Source organism: Camelina sativa, chromosome 2 (genome assembly GCF_000633955.1).
Source record: "Camelina sativa cultivar DH55 chromosome 2, Cs, whole genome shotgun sequence".
NCBI lineage: Eukaryota > Viridiplantae > Streptophyta > Magnoliopsida > Brassicales > Brassicaceae > Camelina > Camelina sativa.
The window spans coordinates 13,354,268-13,366,988 of NC_025686.1; the positions used below are offsets into that span (position 1 = coordinate 13,354,268).

General features: G+C 38.5%; 2 protein-coding genes across 4 annotated transcripts; both read left to right on the forward strand.

Annotated features, from left to right (window-relative positions):
* On the forward strand, window positions 3,899–9,138 carry LOC104723872 (serine/threonine-protein kinase STY17-like). 3 transcript variants are annotated; one of them, XM_010442321.2, is made up of 14 exons: window positions 3,899–4,372; window positions 4,474–4,526; window positions 4,615–5,079; window positions 5,160–5,829; window positions 5,956–5,996; window positions 6,112–6,180; window positions 6,415–6,515; window positions 6,614–6,692; window positions 6,929–7,027; window positions 7,546–7,614; window positions 7,710–7,759; window positions 7,855–7,936; window positions 8,422–8,516; window positions 8,609–9,138. In XM_010442321.2, exons 1-14 carry the CDS (start codon window positions 4,144–4,146, stop codon window positions 8,736–8,738), a joined length of 2,232 nt encoding a protein of 743 aa, XP_010440623.1. In that variant the 5' UTR covers window positions 3,899–4,143; the 3' UTR covers window positions 8,739–9,138. The 3 variants fall into 3 exon arrangements, with proteins under 3 accessions (XP_010440623.1, XP_010440606.1, XP_010440613.1); XM_010442304.2 differs by having other exon boundaries at window positions 3,899–4,526; window positions 4,629–5,079; XM_010442311.1 differs by lacking the exon at window positions 8,609–9,138 and having other exon boundaries at window positions 3,899–4,526; window positions 4,629–5,079; window positions 8,411–8,498.
* Window positions 10,562–11,328, forward strand: LOC104723889 (calmodulin-like). Its single transcript, XM_010442331.2, has one exon. The coding sequence runs from the start codon at window positions 10,653–10,655 to the stop codon at window positions 11,157–11,159; it is 507 nt and encodes a 168-aa protein (XP_010440633.1). The 5' UTR covers window positions 10,562–10,652; the 3' UTR covers window positions 11,160–11,328.

Below are 12,721 nucleotides of genomic sequence, written 5' to 3' on the forward strand. Positions count from 1 at the left end.
ACTCTCTTTGGGTCAGCAAAGGAATCTGGCAATTGATTAGCTAGCTGTTGTAAATGTATAATCTTTTGAACCTCTGCATCACATGCTAGAGTTTGAGGATCTTGCCAATTTAAGGATGTTTGATTCCATGTTAATTCCTTGACCAGCTTGCTGTTCTCACCACCCATTACAGGGAATTCGGATTCAATGAATTGACAATCCGCGTATCTGGCCTTGAACAGGTCTCCTGTCAGTGGCTCGAGATACTTGATGATGGTGGGAGACTCATATCCAACATATATTCCCATCCTCCTCTGAGGTCCCATCTTAGTTCTCTGTGGTGGAGCAATCGGTACATAAACGGCACAACCGAATGTCTTGAGATGGGATATGTCTGGCTCATGACCCGTTAATAGTTGGGATGGTGAATACTTATGTTCACTAGATGGCCTGATGCGTATGAGCTCTGCTGCATGCAATACTGCGTGTCCCCAAGCCGACACAGGGAGCTTCGACCTCATTAACAATGGGCGAGCTATTATTTGTATTCGTTTAATGAAGGACTCAGCCAGTCCGTTTTGTGTATGGACATGTGCCACAGGATGTTCCACACTCACCCCCATGGACATACAATAATCATTAAACGCTTGGGATGTGAATTCACCAGCATTATCTAGACGTATAGTCTTAAGTGGAAAGTCTGGAAAGTGTGCTCTTAGCCTTATAATCTGAGCCAACATCTTTGCAAAGGCGAGATTTCTTGTGGATAACAAGCAAACATGCGACCATCTGGTTGATGCATCTATCATCACCATAAAATATCTAAACGACCCACTAGATGGGTGTATTGGTCCGCATATATCTCCCTGAATTCTTTCCAGAAAGTTTAAAGTCTCTCTTGTGACTTTCACTGGTGAAGGCCTTATAATAAGTTTCCCTTGTGCGCATGCTACACACGTGAGATGTTTAGGGATAACTTTCCTTTCACTTAGGTTGTGCCCATTCGAACTCTTAATTAGTTTACGCATCATGTTCGAACCCGGATGGCCTAGCCGGTCATGCCATAAAGTGAATTCTTCACTAAACATTCTATGCTTTGCCAAGTTAGCCTCTATCATATTTATCTTAGCATGGTACAAGCCAGTGGCTAGTGCAGGTATAGTCTCTAAGACTTTCTTTTGTCCATTCACATTTTCTGTAATGTATAGGAACTCTCTAGTTCCTTCACCCTTGGTTTCCACATGATAACCATTTAATCTTATATCTTTAAAGCTCAACAAATTTCTCTTGGAGCTGGGTGAATATAAGGCATCACTTAATTCAATGTGTGTTCCCTTAGGCAACAACACGTGAGCCTGGCCGTAGCCTTCTAGAAGATTTGCTATACCCGCAATTGTACTAACATTGGCACTTTTCATGGTGAGGTTTATAAAATATCTTTTATCTCTTAAAATAGTGTGGCTGGATCCACTGTCCACCACTAGTTCACTCATATCCTCAACCATTTCTATAAAACAACATTTGTGTTTTAACTTAATAAGGCAAATAATTTATAAAATAAAATAAATCCTTGAATTTAAACCAAATAAATTAACCCATACATAGAAATCAATCAAAGCATAAAATTAAACCAAATTAAAACCGAAAAACTATTCATCCTTTTTAAGGAGGTCGGAAGTCTCTAAGGAGTCATCATTCTCATGACCTTCATCATCGAGATGCACCATGTTTGTTTCTGCGTTTTTCTTCAGGATCTCTGAAAGCCATTCAAACATACCCACATATGTCTTGAAGCTCCTTTCACGAATTTGCTGCTGCTGTAGTTCATCATCAGTGTGAAAGGTTGAGAGTGTCTTCTCTATCAAGTCCTCTTCAGTAACCTCAATACCACATATCTTTAAATTCGTTGCTATCTTAAATAGCTCTAAGTGGTATTCATACAAGGAGTCAAAATCATCGATCCTTATTGTTTCCCAATCCTCTTGAGCCTTTGGGAGTACAATCTCTTTGTACCCAAATCTGTTTTTCAACGCTGTCCAAAGTTCAAGAGGATCATCAACATGGAGGTACTGCAGCTTGAGGTTTTCATCCATATGGCGGCGCATATAGAAGTGCGCCGTAGCCTTGCTCCTTTCGGAACACTCATTCTCACTCTCTATGCATCTGAAGAGGTCTCTTGCTTTCAGGTTAATCTCGGTGTCTAATGCCCATTGAAAGTAGTTATCACCGGATTTTTTCAGGCTAGCATACTCTAAGCTCTTAAGGCTTGCCATCTGCATACAACAGAAACAGACATCCGAATATTAGCATGCGATATTTGAGATCGAACCATGCACTCAATCAATAGGACATGCGATATTTGAGATCGAACCATGCCTTAGGCCATGCGATATTTTAGATCGAACCATGCCTTTCCATATTTGGTTTTAGGTTTAAATTCATGCATGCAAGACAACAAAAGCAAATAGACTAATGCATGCAACAATCTTAAATAGGAGTTCCTTTTCCTTAAGTTTCCTTTTTACTCTAGGATTTAATATTCTAACAACTTAGGATAATTGCTAAATTAGTTTAGATATTTATCTCTAATATATTTTAATTCCGAAATCAAGTTTAACAATTATGGAAATTTAACAAAATAATTTACTTTGATCGGATTCAATCCTAGAACAATGCTAGTTCGAAAATCATGCAGCCTATTCAATCATCTTAAACAATTTCGATTTCTATATGCATGATCAATCCAAGTTTTAATTCTCCTAGAACAGTTAGATCAAATCCTATCTCATGATCCTAACAACATCAATTCTAGGTTCTTATGCAACATAACAATTCAAGCAATCTTAGACTATGCAATCAATAAATTCGGATTTTAAAGCTTGATGTATATGGTGCAATTCTCAATCAATCTAACAGCCCTAACAATCTAATGATAAGTTTTAAGATTTAGGGAAATTTAAGGTTCGTTAGATTGTATACTTGGATGTTTTAGGGTTCCATAGTTTTAAGTTCAAGTTCGATCATAGGGTTTTGAGGAGGTTCGAACTTTTGTTTACCTTAACACCTTAGGGTTCTGACTGGATAGGATCTGGGAGCTAAAGACCTCAGATATCACGAACCACGAACCTCGAACAGCTTCCCACGAACTTGAGCTCCTTGCCGCGAACTCGATCTGCTTCCCGCGAACTACTCCTTGCGCGCGAACTCACCCCCGAACCAAGTAACCGTGTAAACCTCGATAGGGTTTCGAGAAAGCTTGATCTCGAGCTAAGGATGCTCGAGTATCAACAGAAAGAACTTCGAGATCAAGAGATTCTCGAAGAAGAAGAAAGAACAAGAGGCGGTTTTAGGGTGTTTAGGGAAGAAGGATCGGCGGCTGCCTATTAGGGTTTTAGGGTTAGAGACTCGTGCTGATAACGTGTTATGAAAGTAGAGTTTAGGGATAAAGCTCTTGTGTTTCTTATTGATAATTCCCAAGGATTACATGCATATATATAGTAGAGTACAAAGCTTAGGGTTAGACCGACTAAAGAGTTAATGGCCGAGTAAGGCTTCGGCCCGTGGGCCGAAGCTATATGGACTGAGTAAAGCCTATGGACCGAGACTCCATAGCTTAGTACATGGGCCGGTCTAGTGAGTCCACTAAGTATTTCACAACAAAGACCTGCTTAACCCAGTCAAGCAGCCAAATTTTTAATTTAATTCCAAACTAAAAACATTTGATCAAACCACTAATCCAAACAAAATCTGCCTAAATCTAAACAAGTGATTAACTATTTTGTTTATTTTTTTTTTAATTTTAGAAACAAAGATCTAGATTATTTAATTACATAATCTCTCCACTATAAACAAAAAAAAATAAACCACTGTTAAAAAGTTAACACAATAATAATTAAAACAAACTTAAAACTGAGAGAAACCTAAAACAAGAAAAAAAGGAATCAAAAACTTAAGAAAGATAAGCAAAGAAGTTTTCCCATCATTTGTTGTTTGTTTGAGACTCTCTCCAGAAGAAATTGTTTTGTTTTCTTTCTTTCTTCTTCAAGCTTCTCACCATTTCCGCCGTGATTCATCATCTTCTCCGATTCCAACAACTACTCAGATTTGATCTCTGTCTCCGTTATACTATCCGCACTGGATTTGATTTGATTTTGATTTCCGCAAATGGAGAAGACGACTCCACCGGCGGAGGAGCTTTTGAAGAAGATACGAGAGTTAGAAGAGAGCCAAGAGCATCTGAAACGTGAGATGACGAGGCTTAAAGTATCGGCGGAGATGAAGCAGCGTTCGCATTCAGCGTCGCCGCAACGCCCTGTGAGGAGACACAGTGGAGATGGTACTCCGATGTGGAGAAAGAGCGGTGCTGCTTCGTTTCGTCATGCTTCTCCGTTGCGAAAAGAAAGCCATGCGAAACCGAAACTCTCCGGAGCTGGTGGCGGCGAGGGACAATCGGCAGGCAAGTTCACCGATAAACAGTATTTGAATATTTTGCAGTCTATGGCTCAAGCTGTTCATGTCTTCGATCTAAATGGCCATATTATCTTTTGGTGAGTACTAGTTTGTGGATTTGATTCGTATAGTTTTTGTTTGTAATGTATTTATTAGTAGCTGATGTATGTCCCAACTGATATTCAGATTCAAAATTCCAGGAACTCAATGGCGGAAAGGCTTTATGGCTTCTCAGCTGGAGAAGCACTTGGGAAAGATCCGATTGATATTCTTGTAGATGTTCAGGATGCTTCGGTTGCACAAAATATCACTCGGCGTTGCAGCAGCGGAGAGAGTTGGACTGGTGAGTTTCCTGTCAAGAACAAAGCAGGAGAGAGGTTTTCGGTCGTGACTACCATGTCTCCTTCCTATGATGATGATGGTTCTCTTATTGGGATCATATGTATCACAAATGATTCGGCACTCTTTCAAGACCCGAGAGGCCCTCCGGCGAAGACTAGGGGGCAAGAAGGGGAAACGAGCTTTAGCCGCGTGACTAGTAGTGTTGCATCTAAGCTTGGTCTTGACTCGAAAGAGGCTGTTGTATCGAAACTCGGCCTTGATTCTCAGCAGCCTATACAAGTTGCTATAGCATCAAAGATATCAGATTTGGTTAGTCTTATTGTAGGTTGCATATACTCTTTCATCTTTTAGTAATACTGTCGTTTGACTAGTGTAGTCAAACCTTGCAGGCATCTAAGGTGGGCAACAAGGTCAAGTCGAAAATACGAGCAGGTGATAATAATGCTTCACACCTTGAGGGTGGAAGTGGGGACAGTCATCAGTCCGATCAGGGTTTCTTCGATTCTGCTTTCTTTGAGCGGAGGGAAGATGCAGCAACAAGTGGTGCTAATACACCGAGGGGTGATTTTATTCAATCTCCTTTTGGTGTATTTTTGCGCAGCGATGACAAGGCTTCTTCAAAGCCTTTCAGAGATTCCAGTGATGAAAGTGATGGAAACTCTATTATCCCTAAAACACTGACCTCAAATGCTGAAGAGTGGATGTCAAAGAAAGGATTATCATGGCCATGGAAAGGTAATGAAAGGGAAGGTTTGGAAGGAAGGCGTGGTCATTCTGTGTGGCCTTGGGTGCAGAACGAACAACGAAAAGAACAAGCTTATCAAAGTAACTCTAATCACAGTGTTAAGTCGGAAAGCCAGGCATGTGAAAGTATTAAGGCTTCGAGTAATGAGCCTATGGGGTATTGGTCTTCCCCTGTTAATGTGAACAGCACTAGCAGTACTAGCAGCTGCGGAAGTACCAGCAGTAGTGTCATGAACAAGGTCGATATGGATAGTGACTGCTTGGATTATGAAATCTTATGGGAGGATTTGACAATTGGAGAACAAATCGGGCAAGGTGATGTACTCCTTTCCGAGAGATGACAAAAACATTTCCATCCTTCAAGTCATCTGACGATTTATGTGGTTTTCTTGTCTCTATTCTGCTAAGATGCTAAGACAGTTTTCCTTTTTATACATACAGGTTCATGTGGAACTGTCTATCATGGTCTATGGTTTGGATCTGTACGTTCTCGCTTTTTGTTGATGTTGTAGAATATGCATCATCGATGCTTACAAGCCCCCATGAGAAAATCATGAACAAAGAGGCTCTTACTGAGAGTTGCTACTGTCACTGCAGGATGTGGCTGTAAAGGTGTTTTCCAAACAAGAATATTCAGAAGAAATCATAACATCTTTTAGACAAGAGGTATTATGTTTTCTATTATATCTCTCATATTTGTAACAGACAACTGATATTTTTGGTTGGTTTTTAGTGACACCTGCCTTATTTTAGAAAAAGTATTCCCAAAAAACATATCACAATTTTCCCATCTGAAATCTTCTTCCAAACTGCATATACCTGGAAATGTAATCATTTCTAAGACCAGCCAAGCTACTCATTCTAATTCTGTACATATGCTGGACTTGTTTTATTTTGAAGGTATCATTGATGAAAAGACTTAGGCATCCGAATGTCTTGTTATTTATGGGAGCCGTGACATCTCCTCAGCGTCTCTGTATAGTGACAGAGTTCCTTCCACGGTTCGGTTTCACCTCTTTGGCTAATATTACACTTCCTTTTGTGCATTTTGAACTCCGGGGCCAATGGTCTGACTCACCCTATCATATAACATATGCAGTGGAAGTCTCTTCCGTTTGCTGCAGAGGAACACGTCAAAACTGGATTGGAGGCGACGTATCCATATGGCCTCAGATATCGTGAGTATTAGTCACACACGTGATTTTCCAGTTGTGGGACTGCATACCCACTGTTTTCTAAGTAAAAGCTGTTCAATTTTGGTTCTTGCTTGCATTTGTCTTGCACCAGCCTTAGTAACATTAGGTGCATATGAGCTAGAAAGTTTAGAAAGAATTGTTCTTTGGACTCTTTAATTCAGTTGCTGTATCCTTTCTACAATATGTTGCACATTTTTCTTACATACTTCTTCCCACAGGCTCGTGGCATGAATTATCTTCACCATTGTGCTCCACCGATCATTCACCGAGATCTGAAGTCATCAAATTTACTGGTCGATCGAAACTGGACTGTTAAGGTATTGTTTTCATTTTCGAAGTCATATAATTTCCCTTTAGACGGGACATACTAGCTTTTTACCATGCCTTTGATAATCTCAATAGAGCTAAAAACAAGATAATTACTATATTCCTTACGAAATACCACTTTCATCAGATTTCGGAGGTGAAACGATTTCAGTGGATGAATTATATATGGATGTCTCGAATGAAATTTGATTTATTTCCTTCTGTTTGTGACGTGGGTTGAATATATTAGTCTAGGCACAACAAAATAAATTTATTAGGTCGAGTAATTCTGTTGTGTCAGAACTATACTTTGATAGATAGACATTGACATTCTACTCGTCAGACTTTAAAGCAGAATGGAAAATCAGAGAAAGATATTTTAAACAGCAAATGAAGCTTGAGATAATGATTCGTCGTAGATATACCAGTAAAAAGAGGCTTGGTTCTTAATTGCAGAACTAGAAATTAATTTTGACCAAAAAAAAAGGCTCTGCTTGTCATAGTGGACTTACCGTGTCATCTCTAACAGGTTGCTGACTTTGGTCTGTCGCGTATTAAGCATGAGACGTACCTCACTACAAAGACGGGAAGGGGAACGGTACTTAACATAGCTCTTACCGAATTGATTCCTCTATTTTATGATGTCAATTTTTCCTAGGATGAATATTCCACTGGTTGTTACCTGTGTTGCAGCCTCAATGGATGGCACCAGAAGTTCTTCGAAATGAGGCTGCTGATGAAAAGTATATTCCCATTCGCTGCTTGGGTTAACTTCCTTTCCAAATTTCTGTTATAGCCTTCGTCTCTGAAAATGTTCTTCCTACTCTTTAAATTACAGGTCTGACGTTTACAGCTTTGGAGTAATACTATGGGAGCTGGTGACTGAGAAGATCCCGTGGGAAAATCTAAATGCTATGCAGGTATGATTTTCATATTTAGGTAAAACTGGTCAAGCATTGTCCCCAAATTTTTAATTTGACTAGAGAAATCGAAACTTGGGTTATGTCAATGTTACAAATACTGCAGCTATATGGTCGCTGTTAAAATGCATCTAGTTTCCATTAACCCTATCAATAAGCTGTACTCAGTAAAGAATATTAGTATTGCAGACTAAAAACAATGTAGTGAATACTTCCTATGTCTGCAAGTCGAGTAAGTTGATTTTTTTTGGTCAAATTGAAAGGGTAATATTTTTACGACGGCAAGTCCAGTGAGTTGATGATCTTTCTTTTTTGGTCAAATCGAACGGGTAAATTTGTATGAATTAGAGCCCTCTTGTGTTGTGTCCATCGCAAAACATCCCTTCTGATTAAGAAAGTTTGGAAATTATGGCTCATCATAGTTCCTAATATGTACACACAAAGTGAACCAAATATGAAGAGAAGTCTATTTAGGATACTTGCAGGTGATTGGAGCTGTTGGGTTCATGAACCAGAGGCTGGAAGTTCCGAAAAACGTTGATCCTAAGTGGATTTCTTTAATGGAAAGTTGCTGGCATAGGTATGTTTGGTCTCTTTCACGGCTATGTTTGATTAATGTGTTTTTGTAGTAGATGAAGTAGCAGCTAATATGAGTAAGATAATTTTTTGCAGTGAACCGCAGCACAGACCATCGTTCCAAGAAATTATGGAGAAACTAAGAGAGCTTCAAAGAAAGTACACTATACAGTTCCAGGCGGCTCGTGCTGCATCAATAGACAACTCTGCCCTCAAGGGAAAATAAAAACTATTAAAATGGACAGAGCAGAATCTGATTATGCATATTGCGTTTGACGAAGCTGAAAGCTACAGAAGCAAAGCAGAAAGGTGTTTTTTTTTGTGTTTGTATTGAAGCGCAACAACGACGAAGCACCAAAAAGAAAGAGTTTTGGAATATGCCACAATATTCTCTCTCTCATTAAAAGAGCCATTCTTTTGTATGGAATTGATTCTGATAACGTCATGTGCTTGCGAGGCGAGCTAGAGAGGTTATTTATATATATCAAAAACATTATGCCTGAGACAGACCCAATTTTTTTTAAGAATAGTCTGTACCGGTGTGAAATTACGAGAGAGAATCAAGATTTGTACCACTGATTTTGAGTAAATATTGTAACTTTTTATTTGGTTCATGACTTGTTATTGTTTGTGTGCGTTTGGGAAGTCTCTGTTTGCTTTCTTAAAAAACACGTAACTCAATTTACAAGATAAACTAGGATGAAGCAATTACACAATACCCCAAAATCCAAACAGCTTACAAGACATGAATATCTAATGTATGTCAAAATGCCTTCTGTTCAGGGTGAAGAATGGATTTTGATTTCTTTAATCCGAGGAGGCGTCAACACATCTAATGTAACGTCCGGTAAGAAAAGAAAAAATGATTTAAATAATATTCATATATTTTGTATAGTATGCGACTGTGCGTAGTTGAAGTTAGAAAATAGTGTGACGACGACCAGAAAATATAAAATCATAAATTTATGCGATTTTGTGTCGATGACTTGTCCTTTTATTGAGCTTGGTGGATACTCACTTGTTACTTACCCAACATTTGCATGGTAAGTACTAAAAGTAGCTAGCTAGCTATATATTCAAAACTTGGACCTTTACAAATAAAACAAATAATCGTACGTGTGGTAAACGTACGTACACCACTGATATTAGACACGTGAACTAAAAAAAAAAATGAAGCAAATTGCAGTATTTTGATCTCAATCCACACAAAATAATAAATGATTCCACATGAAAAAAGATTCTAGTGATGAAAACGAACATACTTTGTTACTAAAAGACTAAAAAAAGTTGGGTCCAATATAAAATTGAGGATCATATTGCTCTCACAAAAGACCTTTGCGATTGATTCTAACATGAAAAGACAAAATCAAGTTTCTCTATGAATCAGATACCCCTCACACCAGTCACTATTTCGGTGATGTCATCCACTACGTACTTCCGAATCCAAAAATATCCAATGATATTTCACTTTCCTTAATGTTTATTTTTATTTGTAACCGACTATAACTATTTTATATATTTTAAAACTTGTTTTCTTCTTAACAAATGTTAATATTTAGGATAGACAGGTGTAAAATAATATATTCCTGTTTATAAAATATTATTTTAAACCAAAAAGTTGAAGTTAAAAATGACACTAAATAGTATAAGTTTTTGTTAGTTTTCTTTTGTCTATAAAAAATAATTACTATGCAATTTTTTATTAATTAATATTATTAACTTATAAAATTAAAAACTACTAACTAAATAGTTTTAATGAGCAATATAGAGTGTCGGAAATAGTATATTTATAATCAAATATTAAATGCTTTTAATTTGTAGGAACAAAAACAGTATAAAATACAACTACCATTATTATTACTCTATTATTAAACACTCAAAACTTTGACCAAAATTAAATAAATAATAACCAAAAGAATTGGGAGAAACATAAATAAAATAAAATAAAGTAACCAACCTTTCAAAGGAAGCTTAAGAGAGATACACAGTCAAACATTTGACTTTTTGGAGCCTCCTCTCATTTCATTCTCTTCCCTTATATAAACCCTACGCTCCCACACGTCTCTCTATAGCTTCTTTCACAATCTCAAACGCCACTTTTTCAAAATTTCAAAAAAAAAAAACTCAGAGAGAAACAGAGATGTGTCCTTCCGGTAGAATCGCGATTCCGATAACCACCGCCACCGCGACCGCCGCGAAAAATTCAGATTTCCTGCCAGCTTTCGAAATCATAGACGCAGATCGCGACGGTAAAATCAGCAGCGAAGATCTCCGAGCATTTTACGCCGGAATCTCAAGATCTTCCTCCGGTGAGAAGAACCACCATGACGAGACGATGATCGGGACGATGATATCAGTGGCGGACGCGAACAAAGACGGATTCGTCGAGTTCGACGAGTTCGAGAGAGTTTTAGAAGAAGCAACGGCGCCGATGTATAGATCTGATGACGGGTTGATGAAAGATATGTTTACGGTGATGGATAAAGACGGAGATGGGAGGTTGAGTTACGGAGATCTCAAGAGTTATATGGATTCCGCTGGTTTGGCTGTTACAGACGACGATATCAAAGCTATGATTCGATTAGCCGGCGGTGATTTAAACGGCGGCGTTTCGTTCGACGGTTTGCTTAAGATTTTTGGGTGTTAACAAATAATTATTAAAAAATGGTACACCACATGTTTCTTCTTCTTCTTCAGACTTCAGTTTTGTTTGTTTGTTTGGAGGTGTATTTGTGTCCACCACCACCAGATTTTGTTTTGTGTTTTTTTATATAATTTGTTATAAAAATGTGAGAAAATTAAATTTTTTTTTTTTTTTTGACCTCGTGAGAAAATTAATTTGTTGGAACGGTTATTATCGTATATGATTTGACTTCTAATATCATATTATATGGTTTGTATTAACATTTGCTGAAGAATAGTGCTGTAAGTCGGCAAGACTCCAAAGTTGAGTGTTAAATAAAGGGTTAAAAAAATATCTTTGGTTTAGCAAAAAAGTTTTGGAAGATCCAAAAGACATATTTTCCCATCAGAAAACGATCCCAAATTTGATCTTCATGTTTCTTACATGAAGATGCCATATATACTCGAACGCTCGAGCCAGTTCTCGCCTCATATTAATTCTATTTCCTTTTTTCGTTCTTTCTTTCTTTATCTGGTGGGATATATGCGGAGATAAACGCAAAATGAGTTAGACTACGCTATCTTTTGGGATTTGTTCAAAAAAAAAAAAAAATGTTATTTTTTGGGAAAGATTGATTTCTATTTTATTATTCCGTGTCAAATGTTACTTTTTTTTTTTGGTGAACGACCAGGGGAAGAATCCCCCAAGATTTTATTAAAAGAATTTCAAATAATAACTACATACGGATTCGCCTATAGCTTTGAACACCACACGCATCATCTCGCAACAAAGGTTCCACTAGACCAGGAACTACATCAAAAATATGAAAACCACAAGGTAAAGAAAAAGCATAGTTGGCTAATCCGTCTGCTAGGCGATTAGCTTCCCTATACACATGAACCACTCGGACTATCTAGTCCCTTGCAAGAAAGCCTTGGCACATACGTACCAGGAACGACAAAGGATGCGATTCAGCAATCCCGTATGTTAAAAACCCTACCACCGTCTCAGAGTCCACTTCCAACTCCAAACATTGCACTCGGTGCTCCCATGCTGTACACAGACCATAATACACCCCCCAGAGTTCTGCGAGTTGTGCTGTACACCTACCAATGATGTAACATCCGTGAACCGGAATCCCGGTTTGGGAGTTGCATCGGTCGATGCACCATCTGCATCGGTCNAACGATGCTCGGCATTGCATTGGTCGATGCACTTTGTGCGTCGGTCGATGCAGATGCGAGGACGGCGCGTAAACTCTAGGGTTTTCGTGTTATGTCGAGCATGCGTCGGTCAATGCATATCTTGCATCGGTCAATGCAAATTAACCTTGCATCGGTCGACGCAGATCTTGCGTCGGTCGACGCAACCTCCAACCTGGTGTCGGTCGATGTATGTTGGTATCGGTCGATGCAGAGTCCTGGTTTGTTATTGTTGATTGTTGAATGTTGTTTGATGGTTAGAGATGTCTCTATTGCTTGTGTGTATAGCCCAGTAGATGGGAGGATTGCCTTACTGAGTGTTTATAAAATACTCATGCATTGCAATATGTGTTTGTGGTGCAGGTAAAGGCAAAGTGTGATCGT

Bases quoted from the DNA above. Each gene is read 5' to 3' on its own strand.
- LOC104723872 (XM_010442304.2), top strand. From the start codon at position 4,144: ATGGAGAAGACGACTCCACCGGCGGAGGAGCTTTTGAAGAAGATACGA. The intron at 7,937-8,421 runs GTATGATTTTCA...GGATACTTGCAG, and splicing joins AAAATCTAAATGCTATGCAG to GTGATTGGAGCTGTTGGGTT. The intron at 8,517-8,608 runs GTATGTTTGGTC...AATTTTTTGCAG, and splicing joins ATGGAAAGTTGCTGGCATAG to TGAACCGCAGCACAGACCAT.
- LOC104723889 (XM_010442331.2), top strand. From the start codon at position 10,653: ATGTGTCCTTCCGGTAGAATCGCGATTCCGATAACCACCGCCACCGCG.